The 23,887-nt window shown below is 47.1% G+C and overlaps 1 protein-coding gene across 4 annotated transcripts; it reads right to left on the minus strand.

Moving 5' to 3' along the window:
• On the minus strand, window positions 1-23,547 carry DCK (deoxycytidine kinase). 4 transcript variants are annotated; one of them, XM_006272211.4, is made up of 7 exons: window positions 23,212-23,547; window positions 22,258-22,373; window positions 11,671-11,864; window positions 11,006-11,153; window positions 5,470-5,585; window positions 3,670-3,769; window positions 1-1,315 (listed from the first exon to the last, which is right to left on the minus strand). In XM_006272211.4, the coding sequence occupies exons 1-7, from the start codon at window positions 23,279-23,281 to the stop codon at window positions 1,289-1,291; spliced, it is 771 nt and encodes a 256-aa protein (XP_006272273.1). In that variant the 5' UTR covers window positions 23,282-23,547; the 3' UTR covers window positions 1-1,288. The 4 variants fall into 4 exon arrangements, with proteins under 4 accessions (XP_006272273.1, XP_019349094.1, XP_059578357.1 ...); XM_019493549.2 differs by lacking the exon at window positions 23,212-23,547 and adding an exon at window positions 22,985-23,042; XM_059722374.1 differs by lacking the exon at window positions 23,212-23,547 and adding an exon at window positions 22,713-22,978.
• Window positions 23,548-23,887: the final 340 nt, after the last annotated feature.

Below are 23,887 nucleotides of genomic sequence, written 5' to 3' on the forward strand. Positions count from 1 at the left end.
TTAAATTCAATCCATGTTTATTTTTCAGTCAAAAGTTGGAAAAATCCAACATAATTTTTCATACAGTATGAGATTCTCTCTCAAATTAAATACAGTCAAAACAAGCACTATTTAAAAAAAATCCTCTTATAGTAAAATTTGTAATTATACAGATGACTTTTGAACACAGAGTTGGAAAAACTAATACTAAATACAATACATATTTAAAAATGTATCTGCACTATATGTTTTTTTCTGAACTTAGAAAAAAACAAGCCTCAATTACAAACATCAGTGCACTAGAAGTTGGTTGTTCCAAATTTTCCCCCTTCTCACTGCAAGATGACAAAAAATACTGTCTAAACTGCACTGCCGAACATAGGAGATATGCCCAAAGTATCTGCAGAGTTAACAAGGGGAGATATTATTGAAAAAACAGGAATCTTCCACCACAACATCTAAGAAGTCATATAATAATATCTACAAATACACTGTTTAAAACCTGAGAACAATTTAAAGTTTTACCTTCCCTTTACAGTTCTTAATCTAAGGAACACTGTATTCTGCAAGAAAAGGATCTACTAGCTACCAAAGAGTTTCCCTAGTTTCAGACCAAAATAATCAAATATGGAAAAGTTGGAAGAGTTATACAATCAAAATACTAAGTGCTTACAATAGCAAAATTCAAGTTTCTTACTATACAGAACGGGACAACCGTAATAGATAAAAACTTACTAAAGAACACTGGATTCTAACCATGTGTGGGTTTGTATTTAAGTCATTATGAACAGAGCCCCACCAATCCTGTGAATTTATGACAATGTGGCATTTGCATATGTCACTATATGGTACTTTGTGATATGTTAATTCTATCAACATCATAAACCCCTTGCCCTTGATCATTTTCCATTTGGAGAGAGAAAAGTCTTCTGCAGAATATAGCAGACCCTCAGATTCCACCCCAAAATTCCCCAAAACACTGATTTCCCGGAAATTGTGTGCGCGCTGGGGACAAAACTGAAAGAGTGAAAACTTATTCCTCCAGTTCAAAACAAATTATGGACTCCCGGAGCCCTTTGTGACTCATAAACCCTACTGTCTAATGCTGAATAGGCTCACCAAGTTACAAAATTTTACGCAAACACATTTTTATAAGACAAGATAGATCATTTGTTCTTCACAATTTGTTAAAGCAACAGTGCAGAATCTTGTCCTCTCCAAAGACTTTAATAAGAGCAAAATCTCCACTTCAAACCTTGAGCACACAGATGGTTGGAACAGTTTGGTTTTGCTTATTCTTCAAAGAGGATTACAAAGTGCTCAGAAATTCTTTGACCTGCAAAAGAAGCAAGAGTTTTTCATCAAATGAAGTATTTACAGATGCAAATATATAAGAAACATGTTCCCCTCTACTTCTTTGTACTGCTATAAGGCACAATTACTAGGTGAAATAAAATATTATGGCTAACTATGCAATTCCATGGCAACAAGTTACACAGAAGATTAAACTCCTGTAATGTACCAGGTGCAGGCAGCCATATATTGTAATATCGTGAAATTAGATAATGCTTGTAGTGGAAAATAACCAGGTTTCTTTAAGGCCCTGACCAACCTAAAGCTGGTAGAGAAGATAAGCACTGTGTCAAAACACACAAGTTCAGACAAGTAGTATTACAGGTATATGAACACTGCTGAATTACTCAATGCATTTCGACAAAAAAAATTGTTCTTCAGGATTAGAAAGATGCAAACACATTCCCCCCACCCCCAACAGAATCTCAGTACTTATAAAAACACATGTCCCATAGCTTTATACTGTATTGCAGGACCAGCACTATTCAATTAGCATTGGATTTCAGTTCCTAACTTCTTAAGACTAATTTTTTTTTTAAAAAGGATGTAGGCACCTAAAGTAAGTGCTACAGCCTAGCCCCTGCAATGACATCCAGAGTTCTGACTGAGACTCTATGGCAGGGGTAGGCAATCCCCCAGCATGGATGCCAGAGTGTGGCACACAAAGGCATTTGTTTGGCATGCGTGCTTCAGGGCAGACGGCAGGTAAAGGGCTAAGGCTGCACTGCCACAACAAGGATCGGGCCCCTCACAGCTCCCTGCTATCCACCCCCAGCACATCAACATCTTACAAGTCAAGGTTGCGGGTGTTTTAGGAACTCTACCAAAAAAGGCTGCTGACCCCTGGCTTACAGAGAGAGTACAAGGAGAATTAGGTGCCTCCAAAAGGGAATCTAAGTGTGCTAAGCAGGGAGCCAGCTACAGCCAGCATGCTCTGTATGCAGCCAGGAAGGACAGGAAAGTCTTATTCACAGTAGCAAGTACACATCAAGTCTACTAGCGATCTAGGTGAAGGTAGGAAACCACAGTCTTCTATCAGTATCAGAGCAAAAGGCACTGCTTTCTTTAATAGACAAACACTGGAAGAGGAGCAGGTGATGGTGCCCAGGCATCCCTTATACAAACATTTCTCAACCCAGGGGTCACAAGCCAAAAGTGGGTCACAAGAATGTATGAAAGGGTCTTGAACAGACTTTAAAAATGGATGATATTTTTCATACATTTTGGAAATAAAATAGATGATGCTTGTGCTCCACTATATGCTAATGCTGTGCATACTAATAAACAGGAATCTGGGTTTTCTGTTTGCTGCGGAAAAATTCATATTTTTTCCTTTAAAGGAGAAAAATGTGGGGAACTGTGGGTTTCCCCTTGTAGGCTGCCCCCTTGCAGGCTGCCAGCCCAAGGGGCTGCTTGGGTCTGGGGGGAGCAAGGGATGGCAATCAGGCAGGGGGCACCACGTGCATGCATGCATGCATGCATGCATGCATGCATGCATGCATGTGGCAGCCAGGCAGCATGAAGAGCAGCTCCTGCAGCTCCCCACAGGTAAGTCTGTGGGGCTGGGGTAGGAAATAGATGACATGGGGGGGGGGGCGTGGGGGGCACGGCCCCCCCAGATTTGTGCATCCACAACAGGCACAGGGCTGCAGGCTGATCAGAAGAGACCTTTGCATTAAAAATAAAATCAACTGAAACATGAAACATATTTCTTAACATTTAAACAATAAAATTTCATTCTGTAAATGAGTTTCCAACCTGCTGTCATGTGAATATAATTTTTGTGCCTATTTGATACATGTAGAGCTACTTCATTTTTCTCCTGTCTTACACATGTACTAAATATTTGTCAAGGATGCAGGTGAAAAATTCCCTTGAAAAAATAAGTTCTCAATTTATTTTTATTTTGGGAATACTATGGGATTATATTATATAATATAATAATAGTCTGTTTGTAGATATCATTTTTACTCCCCTCTCCACCTACCTGTCTCACACCTATGGTCTCCCATTCCCTCTGATCCTTACTGCCATGCATTTGCATTTTCACAGACCTGCACTTTGCAAACTTGCTTCTCTTCCACCAGGGAGAACACATCAGCAACAAATTCTCCCAATGCCTGAAGAAGGGTGTTTGTACCCAAAGCTTGCAAAAAACATTTTCCAACTATTTAGCTGGTCTAATAAAAGATATCACATTTACCCAGATACCACATTTACCCAAAAAACCTTGTCTGCCTATGTCCTTAAAGTAGACCAACACGGCTACAACCAACAACCCTAATCAAATCTGCCAGCACTTAGATAACAAGAAGATGGTATGTTTTGCCATTTTACCTTTTCAATCATATTTTCATGCTTGTCTTTGTTGCCTTTGAAGTCTTCATTAACATCTAGTGTTAGGATGGGTACTTCCTGCAAGTATTCAAAATCAATCCTGTATAAAAACAGAGAGGTAGAGAGAAAAGGAAAAAGATGAAATAATTGCAGAGAAACACCTTTAAATTATATTATAAAATAATAAGATATAATCAAGAATTTCTCATGAATTAATTCTTCTTTAATTTATAAATACACACAATTCAAACTTATAATATAAATTAGCTAATTATCCATCAAGAATGACTGATTTCAGGGAGTGTTTACATGCCGCCACTCCCCCACCCCGCGGCTCACCCTTCAGGGCCAGCCATATAAAGATTCCCTCCGCCACCACTGCCGCCTCCTCCAGTGCAGGGCCTCCCTCCCCCCACCTCTCCCCCACCCCTTCCAGCTGTTGTTGGGGCCCCCTTCCCGCTCCCCTCCCTCCCTCATTGCCACCCAACCCCAACAACAGCCACCACTGTGACCCCTCTTTGCCTCCCCCCAGCCTGCTTCCCTACCTCCCTCCTTCCCTGCCGGCTGTTCTGGGGGGCATTGGGGACAGGTGGCGGGGGAGCACTGCCTCCGTGACCCCCCCACCCCCTTCACCCTCAGGCAGAGATGCATGGGGAAGCCCCACTGCTTGGGTGGCTAGGGCATGTTTGCCACCACCACAAAACTTCCCCAGCAGTGGCTCAAACTTGGGCCCACGCAGCCTGGGTCCCTGCAGCCAATCGCCATCCGCCCTCCGGGCAGTGCATGCACAGTTGGCCAAAAACATTATGGACAGACAGAATAAACCCTTTATTATATTAGAATGATATTACATATAATAACAATAACAATAACAACAACAACAACTATTAATTAATACTATATATAAACTAAGAATTTCTCATGAAAATTTTAATAATGAAACGTCCCCAAACTGGAATAAGTTTCAACCTTAAATTTTGAACACAGTTTTCAAAAAAAGGGCCTAAAGTTTAGGTCCTAAGTAAGTAGTTTAAGGACCCTGCCCACATTATATTTAAGACATGATTAACCAGTTAATCACATCTTAAGCTGTAACCTGGTCACACATTCAATCAATTACGGCACGATAAAATGAAGAATAAACTACAGAATTATTCCACAAAGAAGTGCAACACTGACTGGTTCCCATCACAACCCTAACTGAACATATGGTCAGGTGTGCCCATGTGGCTGGAAGTCCCATCAGCCATGGAAGCTTGCTTCTTGCCAGTGCAGAGGAAGACTAGGAACATTATCCAAGGCTCTGCCTACAACAGCAGTAAGGTGTGATGGGATCTGACGCATGATCCCACAGTCACACCTCCTGCCATGCACATGTGGCATGGCAGAAAGTTTGACTGTGCAGCTCATGCATCAGATCCCATCGTGTCTTTACCTACACACCTGAAACGGGCCTAAATCATGACTATGCTGAATGCCCAGCATCTCCTAATGACTTCAGTCAAATTCAGTCTATGTATCACTGAGCTCTTCTGAAAACTTGTGAGTACCATCAACTCCACCTGAAGTGAATGGAAGTTGAAGTCATCTTGCATACCTAAGAAATGTACAACTTTCCTATAGAGTCAAGTCCCAAAAGATTGTAACAGACAAATACTGAGGAGTAATATTTTTTTTAAATTGTTTTAAAGTTTCACTTGCCCTTTCCAACAGATTTAAGATGAAATTTCAAAGATACTGGAAAAACACTAGCACTTATGATAATTACCGGTCAGATGTTAATCATCAATAAAATCCTACCGCAATGTTCTATGCTGAAGCCAGCTTTCATGTTTGTAGTGAAGCTTCTCCAGATACTCTATAGGAATGTCTTGTTCTTCATCTCTTCCACGCAAGTAAATCCTATTCAAGCATTTCTGAAAATGGGAGGGGGGGGAGGGGAAGGGAGGACGGGTTAAAAAAAAGACCTGTTGAGCTTGCAAGAACAGAATTAAAAAAGATGAGGTCTGGTCATTTTCAACTCCCTATGAAAAATGTTTTCTTGTGTTTAAAACCAAAATACTCTTCTTACTTGCTAACTGGTAACTGGGTTTTGGGATTAAGAAAGCAGACTGGCATGTTTAGCTGACCATCTAAAGATCAACCAGTAAGGAAAATGAGAGGAGTAGAGAGGATGGAGGCAGGGGACAATCCAAGATAAAAAAAATCTGCATTATTTCTTCATTTTTGATTAAGTATATATTTGTCACTAATGAAAACTTGTAAGTCTTCATTGTGAAACCATGTTTCTAATCAGACATTATTTTACTGATTAAATATGAACTAATGTTCTTGAAAAACACTGCTGGCTCCATAAACTCAAAAGTTTTGAAAGTTAAAATATATCAGCTAAAGAGAACCTACTGGAGAGCCAGACAGTACCAAGCATTTAACAGACTAAGACCCTAGAAAATCTACTAATCTGTCCAACAATGGCAGTCTAATCATCAAAACTAGTATAGTCCAATTTTGGAGGAGAATTTTAACAAGTTTGCTTTGCTACAGAATCTAAAGGACAGGGAAACTGAACTGTTCCATGGCAAGTCACAGCCACCCAGAGCAATTATCAAAATCATAGGTGTAAAGATAGAAAGAATACCTCTAAAGTTTTAAAATCAGCCTTTTTCCAAGGCGCACAAACTGACCACACATGTTGAATCCTGCATGAGCAGGTTCTCAATTAGTCAGACAGGTGAGACTACTCCTCAGGTTCACAGAAAGTGATTGAGCCAGATTTGCATTGCATCCCAGATCTCTATCCAAACAGTCTAACATGAGAGAACTGCTCCATTTCTGCAAGAACTTTTACAAGATTTTTCTCTACCTTCATAAAATTAGGGGTAAATAGCCTTAACATGTCCCTGACTGGCATAGGATCCAGGAATGCAAAACACTCTGCCCCATAACAGCTACAGTAGCAGCAGAAGATAGAAAGGAGGTAAAGGGCAGCTCCTCAGACTGAAATAACTGTAGTTAAGTAGTTAAAGCAAAAGACTGGAAACTGGGGCATCTGGGTTCTAGTTTTGGGTCAGCCCGACTGTGACTTTGTACAAGTTGCTTATGACCATGTTATCCCTGCAACCTGAAACAGATGTGTAGAGTTGGAGCCAAAATAGTCCTGAGGAAATGATACAGAACAGTAAATACACTATGAAAGTATAGTCATCTACACTCATGCCAGCTATAGTCAACAGCATTAGGCCTGTGCGAAGCAGCAGGTATTTGCTTCGGATTTGGATAATTCAGGGGGGACAGAGATTTGATTCGGCCGATTCAGAGATTCAGCCATAGACTATACAGGCAGTCCTCAACAACACTAGATGCAGCTGCCTCCAGCTGGTAAGTCTGTTGTGGTAGGTGAAAGGGGGAGGGAAGGCAGATCAATGCCCCCACAGCGAGGGAGGGATTGGGGCTGGAACAAGCTGCCCAGCCAGTGCAGCAGGGCACGGGACTCAGGGAACGGGGCTCCCGCCACTGCAGGCCGCCAGTCCGGGAGCTGCTCTTCTGGTGGCTCCTCTGGTGGCTCTTGCTGCCAGTCTGGGAGGGCATGGGAGCGGCGTGTGCCCCCAGACCAGCAAGGGGCAGGCTGGGCCAAGTTGCGCTCCAGGTTAGCCCCAGCCACCTGCTGCCAGGCTGCACTCCACAGGGTGGGAGGAGCCAGGGCTGCGCTATGTGCTGCAGCTGGGGCTAGCCACCCGAAGCGCAGCCCTGGCTCCACTGGCCCCACGAAGCACAGCCCGGCAGTGGGCAGCTGGGGCTAGCCGCCCAGAGTGCAGCCCTGGCTCCATCCATCCCAGCAGCAGAGGCTTGCTGCCCAGAGAACAGCCCTGGCTCTGCCCGCCCCGTGGAGTACAGCGGGCAACTGGAGCTAGCCTCCTGGAGTGCAGCCCAGCCCAGCCTACCCTGCACAGATCCAGGGGCACATGCCCACTCCCATGTCCTCCCAGACCGGCAGCGAGAGCCACCAGAGGAGCCACCAGAAGAGCAGCTCCCGGACCAGCGGTGCACAGTGGTGGGAGCCCCCCTCCCTGAGTCCCATGCCCTGACCCTGCTGGTCAGCTTGTCCCAGCCCCAGCCCCAGCCCCAGCCCCAACCCCTCCCTTGCTGTGGGGGTGTTGATCTGCCCATACACCCCTTCCCTTCCCCGCCTCCACAACAGACTTATCAGCTGGAGGCAGGTGTGTCCAGCATCATCAAGAACTGCCTGTATAGTCTATGGCCGAATCTCCAAATCAATTCAGAGACTTCCAATTCAATTTGGACCTTTTAATGGGTCTCCTGATTTGGATTTGGTCACCGAATCAAGCCCAATCTCCTCCGAATCGAATCAGCTACTGAAGCTTTGCCCAGTCCTAACCAGTGTACATCTAAGCAAAAGGAAAGTAGTCAGGATCCAGCCACTCTGCAAAGCAAATTCTCCTCCTTAAATTGGTATAAAGTTATTGGCCACAAAAATTAATACCAACAACAGCTGGTTAATAAAATATCTGTTAAAGCTGTATTGACAGAAAATTTTGGGGGAAAAGTGAGGAGAGGAGGAGGAATAGAACCGATATCCTATTTTCTCCTGTTATCCTATTTTCCAACCAGTTCTAAACATAGATCAAATTAGTACTACCTTCTGCTAGACATCTCATGAACAACATTAGAGAGGACACAAGCATGGGTTCTATTGACATATGAATGACACAACACTACTGAGCCTATGACAAGGCAATTGAAACAGCCAGACTAGCATTGGTGGCATACTTGAAGCCAATGACAATCTGGAAAGAGGAATTTCTGACACCTACCAATGACCCAACAGCTATGGAATTTCTACTGCCTTTTCTTGCTGATCTCTATGCAACACACAGTTTTAAAGACATTAGATATAACTGTACTACACGGCCACTGAATCTTTGTTCTTTGGGATACAGATCTAAGGTACCCTAGCTTTTCATGCATCAAACTATTTTGTCATCATAATCTGAGCTTCATTTTTTAAGCATTACTTAAGCAGCCTTGGGGCTACCGGTGGACAAAATATTCCTAGGCTGTTTCCTAAATGGAAACACTCTATGCCAGGTATGGACAATTATTTCATCTGGAGAGCCGCTTAATGAGTTTTAGTAAGCTATTAAGGGCCACAAAGATACACCCTTTATCAAACAGCCCACCCCCTGGTCACCATCTCAGGACTAGAAGTCCCACTGCCCTAGCCCCTGACCTTTGCCACCAGAAGTCCCACCCCTTGCTCAGAAGTACTCCTGGGAGATGGGGGGGGGGGGGTACCGTCTTGGCACCAGAAGTTCCTCCACAGTTCCATCACATATTCTATGACATAAGGAGGCCCACCCACCTGACACCTAACCCTGCCACATTGGTCCTAGGATCCCCTGTCCCCATCACATGGTCCCTGATATCAGATCCACCCCTTGACTGAGAAACACTACCCCTCCACAGGGCCTGCCCTCATGGTGCATGGCCTACTTCTGGGACTGCAGAAGTTCTGCCCTCTAGGCCACGAGGCACAGGCATGACCCATCAGGTAGTGAGGAGTTGTGACCCCTCTAATAACCTGCCATATCGCCCTCAAGCAATCGGTGGAGGTTTCAGGTGTACTGGACCTCCCCAAGAACAGCGCCAAACCAACTGAAATGAGGTCTGCAGAGAAAATCTTCCAGAATAAATAATTTTAACAAAAGTATAGAAAAAAAATCACATACTTAAAAAAAAGTCAAACATCTACTATTGCAGGGGTGTAGGTTGTAGCCGTGTTGGTCTAAGGACATAGGCAGACAAGGTTTCTTGGGTGAATCTGATATATTTTATTAGACCAACCCAAATAGTTGGAGAATAGTTATTAAGCAAGCTTTTGGGTTCAAAAACCCTTTGTCAGGCTAAGGACGTTTCAGCAGTCGGTGTGTGTTGCTCTTCCTGGATGGAATGAAAAGTAAAGAAGCCAGAGGCTTTTCATTCCATCCAGGAAGAGCACACACCAACTTCTGAAACTTCCTTAGCCTGACAAAGGGTTTTTGAACCCAAAAACATGCTTAATAACTATTCTCCAACTATTTGGGTTGGTCTAATAAAAGATATCAGATTCACCCAAGGAACCTTGCCTACCAAACATCTACTGTATCATTTTTTAATTTTATTTTTTTTTAAAAGTATTGTCCTGATTTGTGTGTGTTCAAGTAGTATAGATAGAGGTGATAGCCATCATAGCTCAAAATAAAGTCTTACTCTTGTATATTGTGTGGAGGTGGCAGAGGGGTGCATGTGGGGGGTCTTTGGGAAGTGTGTGGTATATGACTGGGGTGTGGGTGGGTATGCACATGTGGGCGGCTATCCAAGCATTAGGTCCTGGGAGCTGACCAGAAGTGGGTGAGGGGAAGGAAGGGCAGGGTATGCTTGCAGCAGAGCACCCAGGTAAGGCAGGTGCAGTCAGCCCCACCCCTCCGCTCCAGCCCGTGGCTGCTCCTTGGTGCTCTGCATGGGGCCAAGGCCCGTCTGCTCTCACCTGGGGCAGCTCACCCTGCACTCCCACCTATACCTGCCCCTGCCCCAACCAGTGCACAGTTTCCTGGCGGGACCACCTTGCAGCCACTTAGCCACCTGCAGGTGGCTACTGATCACGCCAAGCAGGTAGAGTGGGTGGAAGGTGGCCTGGAGCTGGATCCCCATGTGCTGGGGGAGGAGACGCCAGCTGCTGCTTCCCCTCTGCCCACCGCTGCCGTTTCCCCTCCCTATCTGCTGCCCGGAGCACTGCAGCAGGGACAGGAGGAGCTGCTGAAGGCAGGGTAGCCAAGTAGTACCAGCTACAGTCCCAGCCAAGTCTTGGGAGCCACAGATGGTGGCAGAGCATGGGTCAGGACAACCTAACCCTAACCCATTGCCCGCAGCTCCCAGCTGGAGTCCCGGGAGCCACACATGGCAACATGGAGCCAGGCTGGCCTGGCCCAATCACATGGGACTCCCTGCGGCTCCCAGCCAGAGTTCCGGGAACTGCACATTTCCAGTGCTCCCTGTCTTGGGGCTGGGGCAGGGCAGGGCAGGGCAGGAGGCTAGGCTGGAGGTTGCTTGCCTAGCAACCAGAGCCCGAGCTGCTGCTGCTTTCAGAGGGGCAGCCACAGGTCAGTGATAATTGTCTTCTTTATGCAGCCCACAGGGCCCCTCCAGTCGCCTGGTGGGTGAGATCTGGCCCACAGACCATATTTTGCCTGCACCTGGTCTACACCCAACTTTTATTTCCCAGACAGTTTTGTTACTCTCCCCTGATCCCCGTCTCGGGTCACAAAATCTTACTCCTCACCTCAGGAGTAGCTCTGAGATAAATGATTCCATCCAGCTCAAGACTTTGACCAAACTGCTTATTCATCCATTCATGCCAGTCTTGGTAAACGGTCCATTCAGTCTCGTTCATACAATCAGACTCATACAAGTTAGCTGCAAAAATATACCTAAAAAAGGAAAAGGTTTAGTCAAACAATGAGGGAACTCAAGTCATGTTTTCATTGGATCCAAAAAGATAAACAGCTCTTATTTTCAGGATTCAGATATAAGCTCAATAAACCCCTTGCCAACCTTACCATGTCCTGCCAGAACCCAGTCTTATAGAGGAACATTTAAGTTGAAGTTCCTGTACTGAATCACCACAATAGCTAATGGAAATTATCCTGGGGCACAAGTTAACTGCAAGAGTGCAGGCACATAGCTCATAAGGAAAGTTAGATAAAACAAAAAAAGCAAAGACTAAAATTACATACAGATAATACAGACCAGTGAAGAAAACAAAATTGTTGTATGTCATGCTGGTAAAACAACCTCATTTCATACTTGCAAGGGACTCAAACAACATATCCACCAACAAGCTTGTGAAAACCTCATGTATAATCACAGTCAGACCCTTATATACATTCCCATGATGTACTTGAAAGGATTTGGCTGTTCAGCTAAAAGGCTGAAAACTGAACATACCTGTCACTATACACAGATCGTTCAAAGAAGACCACTGGGTTCTCTGCCTCTTTGAGCTTCCCATCAAGAGACTTAAGCTGAGCCCGGATCCTGCTCAGGCATGCATAGGTCTGGAAGGTGAAAGACCACCGGTCTGGTTTTTCATACATCATCTGAAGTACATTTCCACCACTTTTCTGGGATGTTGTCAGCTCCTGTATAAAGTCAGTCACCCATTAGTTATGGCTCTAGCCAAGTTGCTTTTAAATCATCCAGAATAACAACATCACACAGTATCTCCCTCCTTCAAAGTCTCCACTGACTTCTTGGCTCCTCTTGTATACAAGTAAAGCATGAGTGATGTCTACTCAACACCTTCCCATCCTGGGACTGTGCTGAAACACACCACACATGTTCTACCCTTTCCTGAGACCCCTGCAATACTGAGGCATAATGTGGGTGAATATACAATAACTTGTTTTACTTAAAGAAAAACACAGGTATGATCTGTGGTGCTCTTGACTTTTATTTACCTAGAACAGTGGTGCCCAACCTTTTCACCCAATGAGCCAGATGAGTGATGCCAGGCCCATTCATGGGCTGGATCTGGCCAGCAGGCTCAAACTGGCACACAGGATGGGTACATCTGGGAGCTGCACAGGTCCGATCTGGACATGTGAGGTGGGGGGGGTGGAGTGGCCCAGTCCAATCTGAATATGAGGGAAGGGGGCAGGGAGCAGGCCAGCCCAATCTGGCTGCACAGGGCCAAATCCAGCCCTGCAGCAATGGCCCTGGGCAGGGCTGGATTTGGCTACACAGAGTTCTATCACTCTCCTGCTATCAAATTTCCCAATCTGAGGGGGATTCCCCAGAGGCCAGATGCCATGACCCCATGGCTGGATTTGCCAGATTGAGAACCCCTGACCTAGAAGAAAGATTGCATGAGAATCAAACCTTAAACACAGACATACTGCAAGGCACAAGACTAACAAAGATCAAATGTATCCAACATCTGACTTGCATTAAACTTACCCAAATTGCAAAACCAGTTGTTATCCATAGTTCTGTTACTTTGCCATTTTAGAAATATCTTATTTGTTTGAAGCTAGATATCAACATTTTTAAAGCATAGCAAGATGTTTCCTTTAAATAAACTTCTCCTGAGGCATGCTGCTTTTTCTTTAAGAACTTCAACCCATGGCAGTAACAAAGATTTCTGCGTTTATACTAGCCTTATAAATGTATCGCCAATAATTTTATACAATGACTATAAAGGTAACACACTTACTGTGACCATCTCTGATGAGGGCACATTGATACCAGTGAAATACTAACACTATCCACATTGATACTGACACCATCATCAGGAAGAAAGGCTCTAGATTTGGCCTGAATGTTTTTAACTTGAAGTTTTTTAAAAGTTTAGAAGCAGCAGGAGTCTTTATTCACTGTTTTACAAACAGAAAGGTAACCTGCTGGCAATACCAAAATGATGTCACTCTTGCAAGCGCTCCTTTTTTTTCCTCCGACTTCCATGAGTTAATTTTTAAATTTTGCTGGCTTAGCACATGCCAACTGTTAGTCATAGTTTGCTTGGTAACAGTTGCTGACACGACATCCAAGCAGACAGCTACATATACTCTAAACATGCCCTATGGGGCAAGAACATATATCCCATCACACAATTAAATATCTTCCTCTCTTAACTGAAGGGGTTACACATTTAGAAGATTCATTTAGCAACAATAAAAATCAAATGTTGGAATGCCACTGAACACGCATGCAAATTCAACAAAACAATGTATATGTGCTATACAGAAAACAGCTTTCTATACAGGTCTATATGAAGAAAAAAACTGAAGTCTGATATGACTGTAATCCTTCTTTGGGTGGGAGGAAGACAAAGCATGTCCATTTTACTTAAGGAAAAAACGTGATTTGACCTAACAAGTGCTTCTGAAAATTAACTAAGGTGTGAGCAGCACAAAAATTATCATCAACAAGTAAGATTTTGTACTACTCTAGTGACATAAGAATTTTTCCTATAATGAAGATTTTTGTAAACAAAAATTAAGAACCAGAGACTAATACAAAAGTCACACGACAGGTCAGCAGCAGAGCTGCTAAGAGACTCAGGGTGGGACTACTAGGCTTGTTCTCTACCAGAACACACTTCTCTCACCAGCTGTCATTTAAATATAGATTCACTGTGCACACATGCTTATGGAGTGCATCTGTTGGGTTAAGCAAATGACAGAATCCATTAGCCAAATAGCTCATTTTCTTTTTATATAAAACATTATAAAGCATAGAAAATTAAATGCATTTTGCAATAGCTGTAGCTTTATCAATGCACAGCAACATTAAGTTGGCCCATGCAATGCATAGACACTATTTTCTTGTTTTTGTTTAGAATGTGCAGTTTATCATTAGTACTTTTTATCTTTTAACGCACACAACCTGTGTGCAAGCAGCTCGTGTCCTACAGGTGATATATTTTAATAGACCAACTAGACAGTTGGAAAAACAAATGTTTCTTTATCTGCAAGCTTTTGGGCACGTGCACCCTTCCTCAGGCACAGGAGAACGCAAAGATTGTTACATTTCTCCTAGGTAGAAATGAAAACTCATATTGTACAAGAGAACTGGAGGGAAGCTAGCACTCCTGCTCCAGCCTTTTGTGTCGAGCTAAATTCGCATACTTGCAAAACAACCTCAACACAATGAATTCCTTGCCCAGGAGAACCTTTCCATCACCAATTCTCCTGTGAAATATGAAACATTGCAACAAAAAAGAAACATAATTCAACATCCTGCTTGCCATCAGACATGGTTGACAACCCCTGCAGTACACCATAAGTGGACTACAAGCCAGTGTGCTCCTGCTGCAGAAACAAGCAACAAGAATACTGCGTTGTATTAACAGGAGTGGCACTTGCAAATCAAGGGAAGTGATTCCTTTGCTTTATTCAGCACTAGTGAGGCCTTGGGTGTCCAGCTTTGAGCCCCACACTTCAAGAAGAATGTGAACAGCTTGGAAAGAGTCCAGTGCAAAGCAACAAAAATTATCAGGGGCCTTGGAAGCATGACTTACGAGAACAGGCTAAATGACTAGTGTTATTTAGTCTGGAGAAGAAAAGCCTGAGGGGGGATTTGGTAACAGTCTTCATATACCTAAAGGGCAATTAGAGACTGGAGACAGGCTTTTCTCCACGACTTGTAGGAGACAGGACTAGGAGCAACAGACTCAAGCTTCCACAGAGGAAATTTAGGTTGGAGGGTAGGAGGAATTTTTCTGAATGTGAAGATGGTCAAGCATTTGAATAGTCTGCCTAGAGAAATTGTGGATTCTCCATCCTTGGAAGTTTTCAAGAGCAAATTAGACCAAAAAGATTGGTCAGGGACGATCCTGCCTTGCACAGGGGCTGGACTAGATGACCTCTGGAGGTCTCTTCCAGACCTACTTTCCTATGCTACCCTGAAAACAGAAAATATGGCCTGAAATCTGGATCTAGTCTATGGAGGGATTTGGTCCAGCCCACAGCAAGTTCCTCAGCCCTGCCGGGACCAAGTGTGGGGGGCAACCCAGGCCGTGGCACATGTGGCTGGTCCCACAGCTCCCAGGTGCACAGCAGGGCTGAGGCAGTGGCTGGACTAGGTTCCTGGCAGCCCCAGCTCCTCCTGAATGCTGCCAGACCTGGCCCCACTGCCTGGGGATACCACTCCATCCGCCCTGCACCCACCACCAGGGGCGGGACCAACGCAGGTGCACTCAGCCAAATGGATAGGATGGGACCGCAGGCAGGTACAAAGTGGCATCTAGGAGCAGGACCGGCAGGCAAGGCTGGGATCACGGGGCAGGATTTTTGGGTGGTGAAAGCGCAGATCAGGGCCCAGGACAGAGCCACAATCCACAGCTCGCACATCCCTATGATAGGTGCTGATTCCGCAGGCAGAGGCATGGGAGGAGTGAATTGTGGCTCTGCCCTAAGACCCAGCCCAGTGCAGTCACCCCCCCTCTCCCCAGTGCTTCTGGACACAGCTCTCCACTCACCCATGGTGCCACCCTGTCTGGGATCTCTAGGCAGTGATAGCGTTGCGATCTGCTCCCTGCGCACCCCAGCTCACAAAACTGGCCAGCACCCATCGCAGGGGCAAACAGAGAGTGGATCATGGCCCCATGCCCCATGCCCCAGCCCCACACTGTGACAGCCCTGGCCCCACCTGCCTGTCCTGCTCCAGGCCACAGTCCAGAGACCATGTGCCATCAAGGACTGTGAGCAGGAGATTGGCTCCTACTGCCAGGCCCTTCTCCCCCGGGAGACGAAGAGTAGACCACGGTCTCCCTCCAGGACAAGAGAAGACTCGGGGACCTCCCTTACTGTCCAGCCCAGGGGTTCAACCAAGGGGGTCAAGGGGCCCAAGGCCTGCCACACCAAGGCCCCTGCCCCACTGGAGCTTTGCAACAGGTACGAACCTCTTGCAGCCCCAGCAGAGCCTGCTGAGTTGCCAGCTCCTGCAGGCAACACAGGCTCTACTGTAGCTACCACCCCTGCTCTCTCCAAGACAAAACGCAAAGTGTTTGTCGTGGGAGGTTCCATCCTGAGGGGGACTGGTGGTAAACTGCTGTCCCAATCCCTTAGCCAGGGAAGTTTGCTGCTTCCCGGGAGCCCATATCCAAGACATTGTGGAGAAGATCCCCAAACTCCTCCAGCCCACTGACCACTACCCCATGCTCCTTATCCATGTAGGCACCAATGACACTGCTTGGAGCGCTCCCAGCTGGGTCATGAAGCACTACAGGGATTTGGGAGTGGGGCTAAAGGATCTGTGGGGCACAGGTGGTGTTTTCTTTGATCCTCCCAGTCTCGGGCTACAGGTGGAGGAGGGAGAGGAGGATCCAGGTAGTGAACCAAAGGCTGCGGCACTGGTGTCATTGGGAAGGCTTTGGCTTCCATGACCACAGTCTGCACTTTGGTGAGAGGCAGCGAGCTGCTGGGAAGGGACGGCCTCCACCTCTCTTCGCTGGGGAGGAGGCTCTTCTCAGCCAGACTGGCTGACCTGCTCCACCGGGCTTTAAACTAAGCCCACCAGGGGATGGGAGGACTTCTGCCACTGCTGGCCCACTGAGCAACCCTTGCAAAGCCAGCAGGCCAAGGCACTTTAGGAAACCCACCCCTGCACCAGCCTTGAAATGAACTGTAGGCAAGGCTAGGGCCCCCAAGGGGACACTTGCCTGCCTTTACACAAATGCCAGGAGCCTGGGGAATAAACAGGAGGAACTTGTCCTCCTGCTGAACGCAAATAACTATGATGTCACAGGGATAACGGAGACCTGGGGGGACTCCACCCAGGACTGGATGATGGGGATAGACGGCTATACCCTGTACAGGAGGGATCGAGTGGACAAAAGGGGTGGAGGCATAGCTCTCTCTGTCAAGGAAAGCTACGCATCCCTGCAAGACGACATTGGCACCCACGGTGGAAGACTTGAGACCCTCTGGGTTAAAATCCGTGGGGAACACGGCACAGGGGATACAGACCCCCTACCCAGGGTCAAGACCTTGACCAGAAGTTTGCCAGGGAATTGGCTGAAGCCACATGCTCCCTGTGTATGGTTGTCATGGGAGGCTTTAACTACCCAGACATCTTGTGGGAGGAGCGCTCAGCCAAATCCGAGTGGTCGCAAACTTTTCTCTCATGCGTGGATGACCTCTATCTGACACAGGAAGTCTACGGGACTACAAGAGGTAAAGCGCTGCTCGACCTGGTTCTAGCAAACAGAGACGGCCTAATCAGTGACCTAATGATCGAAGGGAAGCTGGGTGACAGTGACCACGAGCTGATCACCTTCACCATCCACCGTAAAGCTGGCAAGTCAGTCAGTAATACAGAAGTCCTCGACTTCAGGAAAGCTGACTTTGACAAGCTCAGGAGGCTTGTCAGGGAGGCTCTAAAGGGCCACAACCCAAATGGGAGGGGAGTTCAGGATGAGTGGTTGCTCCTCGAGGGAGCAATCCTGGATGTGCAAGCAAAGTCTATCCCGTCTCGGAGGAAAGGCAGCAAAAGGGCACAGCAGCCCCCTTGGCTCTCCAGGGAACTAGCAGACCTTCTGCGTCTTAAAAAGGAAGGCCTGCAAAGAGTGGAGGACTGGAACCACCACCAAGGAGGAATACTCTGCTCTGGTCCGCACCTGCAGAGAGCAAACCAGGGAAGCCAAGGCTGTGAGTGAACTCCAGCTAGCTACAAATATCAAAGACAATAAATAGTCCTTTTTAGATATGTGGGGAGCTGGAGAAAAAGCAAGGGCAACATTGGACCCCTGCTAAACCAGATGGGACAACTGACAACCGATGCCCATGAAAAAGCAAACTTGCTAAATGGGTACTTTGCATCAGTTTTTCACCAGTCCCAAGGGACACCCCGGCCCACTGTGGGTCAGGGAGACTCCTTACCCTCCATCGAAGCTGACCTTGTGAAGGTATCCAGCCTGTCAAGGTGTTCCTTCAAGTCAGCCGGCCCTGATGGTTTACACCCCAGGGTACTCAAGGAGCTGGCTAGCATCAGAGCTCAATCCCTGACATGGATCTTTGAGAACTCCTGGTGCTCTGGTGAAGTGCCCAAAGATTGGAAGAAAGCCAATGTGGTGCCTGTCTTCAAGAAAGGGAGGAAAGGAGATACAGCAAACTATAGGCTCATCAGCCTGACCTCTATCCTGGGGAAGGTCTTGGAAAAGATTATCAAAGAGGTCATCCTTAACAGACTAGCTGACGGCAATATCATGAGGGATACCCAGCACAGGCTTGCTGTTGGTAGGTCTTGCTTGACCAATCTCATTTCCTTTTACGACCAGGTGACCTATCACCTGGACAAGTGGGAAGAGATGGATGTCGTATATCTTGACTTTATAAAAACCTTTGATCTGGTATCCCATGATCACCTCTTGGCAAAACTGGCTAACTCCAGCCTCAACCTCACCACGATCCGCTGGCTGGGGAATTGGCTCCGTGGTAGGACCCAGAGGGTAGTGGTTGACAGAAGACAATCGTTGTGGTGCACAGTGACCAGTGGGGTCCCTCAGGGCTCTGTCCTAGGGCCTATACTGTTTAACATCTTCATCAATAATATAGACATTGGTGTCAGAAGCAGGCTGGCCAAGTCCACCGACGACACCAAACTCTGAGGTAAAGCATCCACCAGGAGCGTGATCCAGGCAGATCTTGACAGGCTCATGAAATGGGCGGATGAGAACCTGATGGTGTTTAACATCGGAAAAATGCAAGCTTCTCCACCTTGGGAGGAAAAACCTGCAGCATGCTTATAGGCTCGGCAGTACTACGCTGGTTAGCACTACAGAGGAAAGGGACTCGGGGGTCATGATTGACCACAAGATGAACATGAGCCTTCAATGCGATGCTGCAGCTAGTAAAGAGAGCAAAACACTGGCTTGCATCCATAGATGCTTCTCAAGCAAATCCCGGAATGTCATCCTCCCACTGTACTCGGCCTTGGTGAGGACGCAGCTGGAGTACTGAGTCCAGTTTTGGGCTCCACAATTCAAAAAGGATGTGGAGAAGCTTAAGAGAGTGCAGAGAAGAGCCACGCACATGATCAGAGGTCAGGAAAACAGACCTTATGATGAGAGGCTGAGAGCCATGGGACTCTTCAGTCTGGAAAAGCACAGGCTCAGGGGCAATCTGGTGGCCACCTATAAGCTTATCAAGGGTGTTCACCAGGATATGGGGGAACATCTGTTCACCAGAGTGCCCCAAGGGATGACAAGGTCGAACAGTCACAAACTCCGCCGCAACCGATTCAGGCTGGACATAAGAAAGAACTTGTTACTGTCCAAGCCCCCAAGGTTTGGAATAGACTGCCGCCAGAGGTAGTTCAAGCACCCATTTTGAACGCCTTCAAGACACATTTGGATGTCTAGCTTGCTGGGATCCTATGACCCTGATGACTTCCTGCCCCTGGGGCAGGGGGCTGGACTCAAAGATCCTTCGGGGTCCCTTCCAGCCCAAATGTCCATAACATCTACGAAATCTAAAGTGCTCACTCTTCCCCCTGTGGGAGGAGGCAAGCACAGGCTTCTCTGTGCTGGCTCCAGTGCCAGGAGCTAAGTTTATAATCGTCCTTGCCCCACTGCTCTGTGAGAAGCTAAGTGCCCTTTGCTTTAAATAAAGAGTTATGAATTTAATCATGCCTTAAGCACAATGTGTAGATCAGGCCTTAACTAGTTAATCATGTCTCAAGTGGTCACCTGGCTACATGCTCAATCAAATTAAAGGGGTGATAAAAAGAAGAATAAAGTACAAAGTTATTCCATAAAATGTGTAATAATTTTGTAGCTGCTTCCTATCATGCCAGTAACTGAAAATGTGGCCAAAGACCCTTGTGGTTGAGAGTCCTGTCAGCCTATCAGAGCTCCTAACTGAGGGTGCCCATGTGCACACGCAGTCCTGGAAGCTCCTAGATGATGCTGCTCCCAACTACTGGGGTGCTCCAAGCAACCCCACAGTTGCAAGAGTGCATCTGATGTGGCGTCCCAGCCATGGCAGGAGGGCACCTGGAACAACCCCACAGCTGGGACACCTGTCACAGGGACTCTTGGAGCACCTTCATGGCATCCAGCCACACTAAGGCTCCCAGGCATGGGAGCTTGTTTCCTCCCAGTGAAGCAAGCAAGCCAGCCAAGGCACCAGCTATAAGGAATGATGGGATCCGATCTGCGATCCCACAACCATGCCATCACGCCTCTTCCCATGCTTGTGCAGCATAGCACGAGGTGCAGTTGTGCAGGTAAAGGTGTGATGGGATCTGATGAATGATCCACACATCTAGAGGACCCTAAGAAGCCTACCATGATGCTTAACTAGAGTAAGGACTCCCAATATGACTGGGGAAGAAAGCATATATTCAGGAAATTGGCTCTACTAAGGGTCTGACAAAGACAGAGCCAACTGACCTTATGTTTAAGAGAGCACATAAATTCCAAGTTAGTGAACTTGTAGTACAAATGGATATGGTCCATGCACATTGAAAGATATTTAAATTTTATTCAAAATCAGGGTGGCCAATTCAAGTCATCATTTAAAAGTCACAAGATGGAAATCATTGTTTTTAAAAAAGAATTTAATTTAGATCTGGATTTGTACTTTTGTTATTTCCCTGAAGTGAAGCTAAAATTCATCAATTGGCAACCATTAAAACATGCTTTTTTACAACTAAATATGAATTTACACTCAATTTCAAGTTACAGGAGAACTCCTGCACACACTTATTTAATCAAATACAGCGTAGCATACATTTGGGCAGATTCACTCTTGCCTTCTGTGAATAAGTGGACTAATTAAAAATGAGCACAGTACCTACCAACGTTTTTGGATGGTTGATGTCAAAGCCTTTTACCAGCAGCTTCCCAATGTATGATGAATCTTTAGGATGCATATACAACTATTGGGGCCTATAAATGGCAGGTAATGAAAAAGTCTTAACTGTTGAGAACTTTAGCTTAGTGCACTGTTGTGGCAGGAGGATGCAGCTCCAGCTCACCACAACCCATCCCAGACAGGAAGAACAGATAGGACCGGATGCAGACAGGGTTTGTTTCATCCCAGTTCCCTCTGCAGCATCATAGGGGGTCCCCCAGCTACAGCACACATGGAAAAGATGGGAACACGCCTTCAGCAGTAAACCCTCTTTTCAGGAGGCAGCCCAGCTTCACTTAGCTTCTGACTCTGGGACTACAGGAGCTTCCAAGGAGGAGATGCAAGCATGTAGGAGCGAGGAGGCTACAGTATATCAGGACCTGTAGGTGATTCTCTTCTGGCAGGATTCCCCAGAGAGCTGCACTGACCCTTCTCAGGGGGCTGCACAGCCCTATTACCTGGCATTAGACATTAGAACAGCGGTTCTCAGCAGGATGCTATCAAATTCCAAAATGTGGTGGAAAGGTGCCTTAAATCCAAAAACGTTAAGGAAAAAAAAACTTGCTTATTCGATCAAGATACACTGTACTATTTTATACCCTTTCAAAATTCCTTTACAGCTCAGTGAGAGCATGGCTGCACATGAAAGTCAACTCAGACCACTAGGTGGCAGCCATGAGTAGAGTTTAGCCAATTCAGCCAAATGCTTATGAAACACTTTCAAAGGCATCTCATTTTTTTTTTCTCCACACAGCAACTCAGACGTGGTGAAAGTAACTTCTTTTCTGTGCGTCTCATCCATCCCATGTTTTTGCAAGGGCATAGGAGACTAGTCTATGTAAGAGCAAGGACTTGCATCTTTCAATACATTTTTTGAGGATACTTTGCTACTCAATGAAGTAATGATTGGGAATATACAATTTGGGCTAGAGGTTAAGAAAGAATGGTATGTTCCTTATATCATTTTAAACATAGGAGTGCAGAAGTATGTTCTATTCAAAACATTACAAGCTTGATCAATCACAACCAAAACCTACAAGACAACGGAAAGTCAGAACATGGTGAGCATCTGTGAAATGTTTACTGTGACCTACTGTGTGACTATTCTGTTGGATTAGAAGAGGCACTGATTATAAAGAAGCAAATTTTCCCCTAAATAAGAGTCAGTTTTCCATACCTCACTATCTTCTTGGCAGCTCTGAACATTGCACCATCTTGCTACAGGTTCTGGAACAACTTCCCAGTCTTCACTGGCTTGTTTGAGGATACTCACAAAGGTTGACTTCCCTGCAGCTGTCGGAAGATGTGAGACAATAGCTCAACAGATGTTAGATATAATTCTCTAGTAAGAAGGCAATCTGTTTGCCAGTCCCATGAATTGCCATCTTCCCTTCCCAGACTCTACTGACTTCACAAAACCTCCCTCTGATATACTACTCTGGCAACACTATTACATCCCCAACAAGGAACAAAACCAGTGGGATCTAAATAATAATAAAATAACAGAGAGATCTCTCCTTCTGAAGAAACAAAATGCTTGCACTGCAGCTCTAGTATTTTAGCAGAAAGCAGTAAAATCATTTCCACCATTTTTCTAGTAAAAGTTTAAAAATGAATGGTAAGGCTTCTCACACACAAAAAAAGGAATACTTTGAAAGAGGGCATGAGCCCCTCTGCAGCCTGAAAACTGGTCCTTAATGGCAGGAAACTGGCAATTGCAAAGTGCAAAGTACAAAGTGCACCTCTCCCTCCCCGTCACACGCTCCGGGAAAACCCTGTGTGGGCCGCGCAACCTGCACGGGCAGGGGCTCCGCCTCGCCCCCTTATATCCCGGAGGAAACTGTCGAGCAAAGTCTTTCACAAGTGTCCAGTTCCGCGAGTAGCAGTTTGAGCCCATAACCTACACGGTAGGACGTGCAATACAGCCAAATCCGTGCCCCTGCACATGCGAAACTCCCGCGCTCCGGTACCCGGGTGTCGCTCCCCAGTGGGCGCCTTACCGGGAGGCGGCCGCGCACCAGGACCCCCTCCCGCCCACGCACGGAGAAGCCCGCGGCCGGGGCCGGGCAAGTCCCACGCCCGGGAACCTCCGCTTCCGCAGCCCGGAGGGGGAGGGGGAGGAGGCGCTCACCGATGTTGCCCTCGATGGCAACCTTCTTCACGGCGCCGCCGCTGCGGCCGCGCTTGGGCGGGGTGGCCATGAGGACGCGCTGAGGGTCGCGAGGAGCGGAGCCCGGCCCGGTCCAGCTGCCTCCTCCTCCGCGCGCGCGCGCGCCCGCCTGCCCGCAGCCGCCTTTGAATTTGGCGCGCAGCGCCCGAGCGGTTCCTCGTTGCGCTGACGTCACCCGCGCGCCTCAGGCCTCACGCCCCTCCCCCGCCCGGGGGCAGACACGCCCTTTGCGCCGCGGCCGGGCGGGGGGCGGCAAGGGCTAAACGGGCCCGTGAGTGGGAGGAGCGGGCTGCGTGCGCTCCTTCGTCGGGCCCCGCCAGGCTCGCGCAGCGAAGGAGCTGCGGTCGCACCGGAGCTGAGGATGGAGGCAGCGGGAGCGCCGAGCGCCTCGATCCGCGGGGGCAGCAGCACCGGAGCGGCCCGGGGCAGTGCGGAGGGGCTCGTGCGGCCGCCCGGGGGCCAGGCAGGCCCTTGGTCCGGCCCGAGCCGGGCAGCGCTGCAACCCGCGCTCGGGGCCCCGTACACCTGTTGCGCGATGACTCGAGGGGCCACAGAGGCGAAGTACTTACCACACCATGAACTGGTGTACCGGGCAGTACACCGAGGGGAGCCGCAGGGGCAGAGTAACTACGGCGCC

Source organism: Alligator mississippiensis, chromosome 2, assembly GCF_030867095.1.
Source record: "Alligator mississippiensis isolate rAllMis1 chromosome 2, rAllMis1, whole genome shotgun sequence".
Lineage (NCBI taxonomy): Eukaryota > Metazoa > Chordata > Crocodylia > Alligatoridae > Alligator > Alligator mississippiensis.

What these genes read in the sequence shown, in the direction of transcription:
- DCK (XM_059722374.1), bottom strand. Translation starts at nt 22,977, where the DNA reads ATGGGCTCAAACTGCTACTCGCGGAACTGGACACTTGTGAAAGACTTT. An exon ending in AAGTATTCCTTTTTTTGTGT is followed by an intron (nt 22,374 to 22,712) that starts GTGAGAAGCCTT and finishes ATCTTCCGACAG; the next exon opens with CTGCAGGGAAGTCAACCTTT. An exon ending in ATGAAAATATGATTGAAAAG is followed by an intron (nt 1,316 to 3,669) that starts GTAAAATGGCAA and finishes CTTCTTTTGCAG; the next exon opens with GTCAAAGAATTTCTGAGCAC.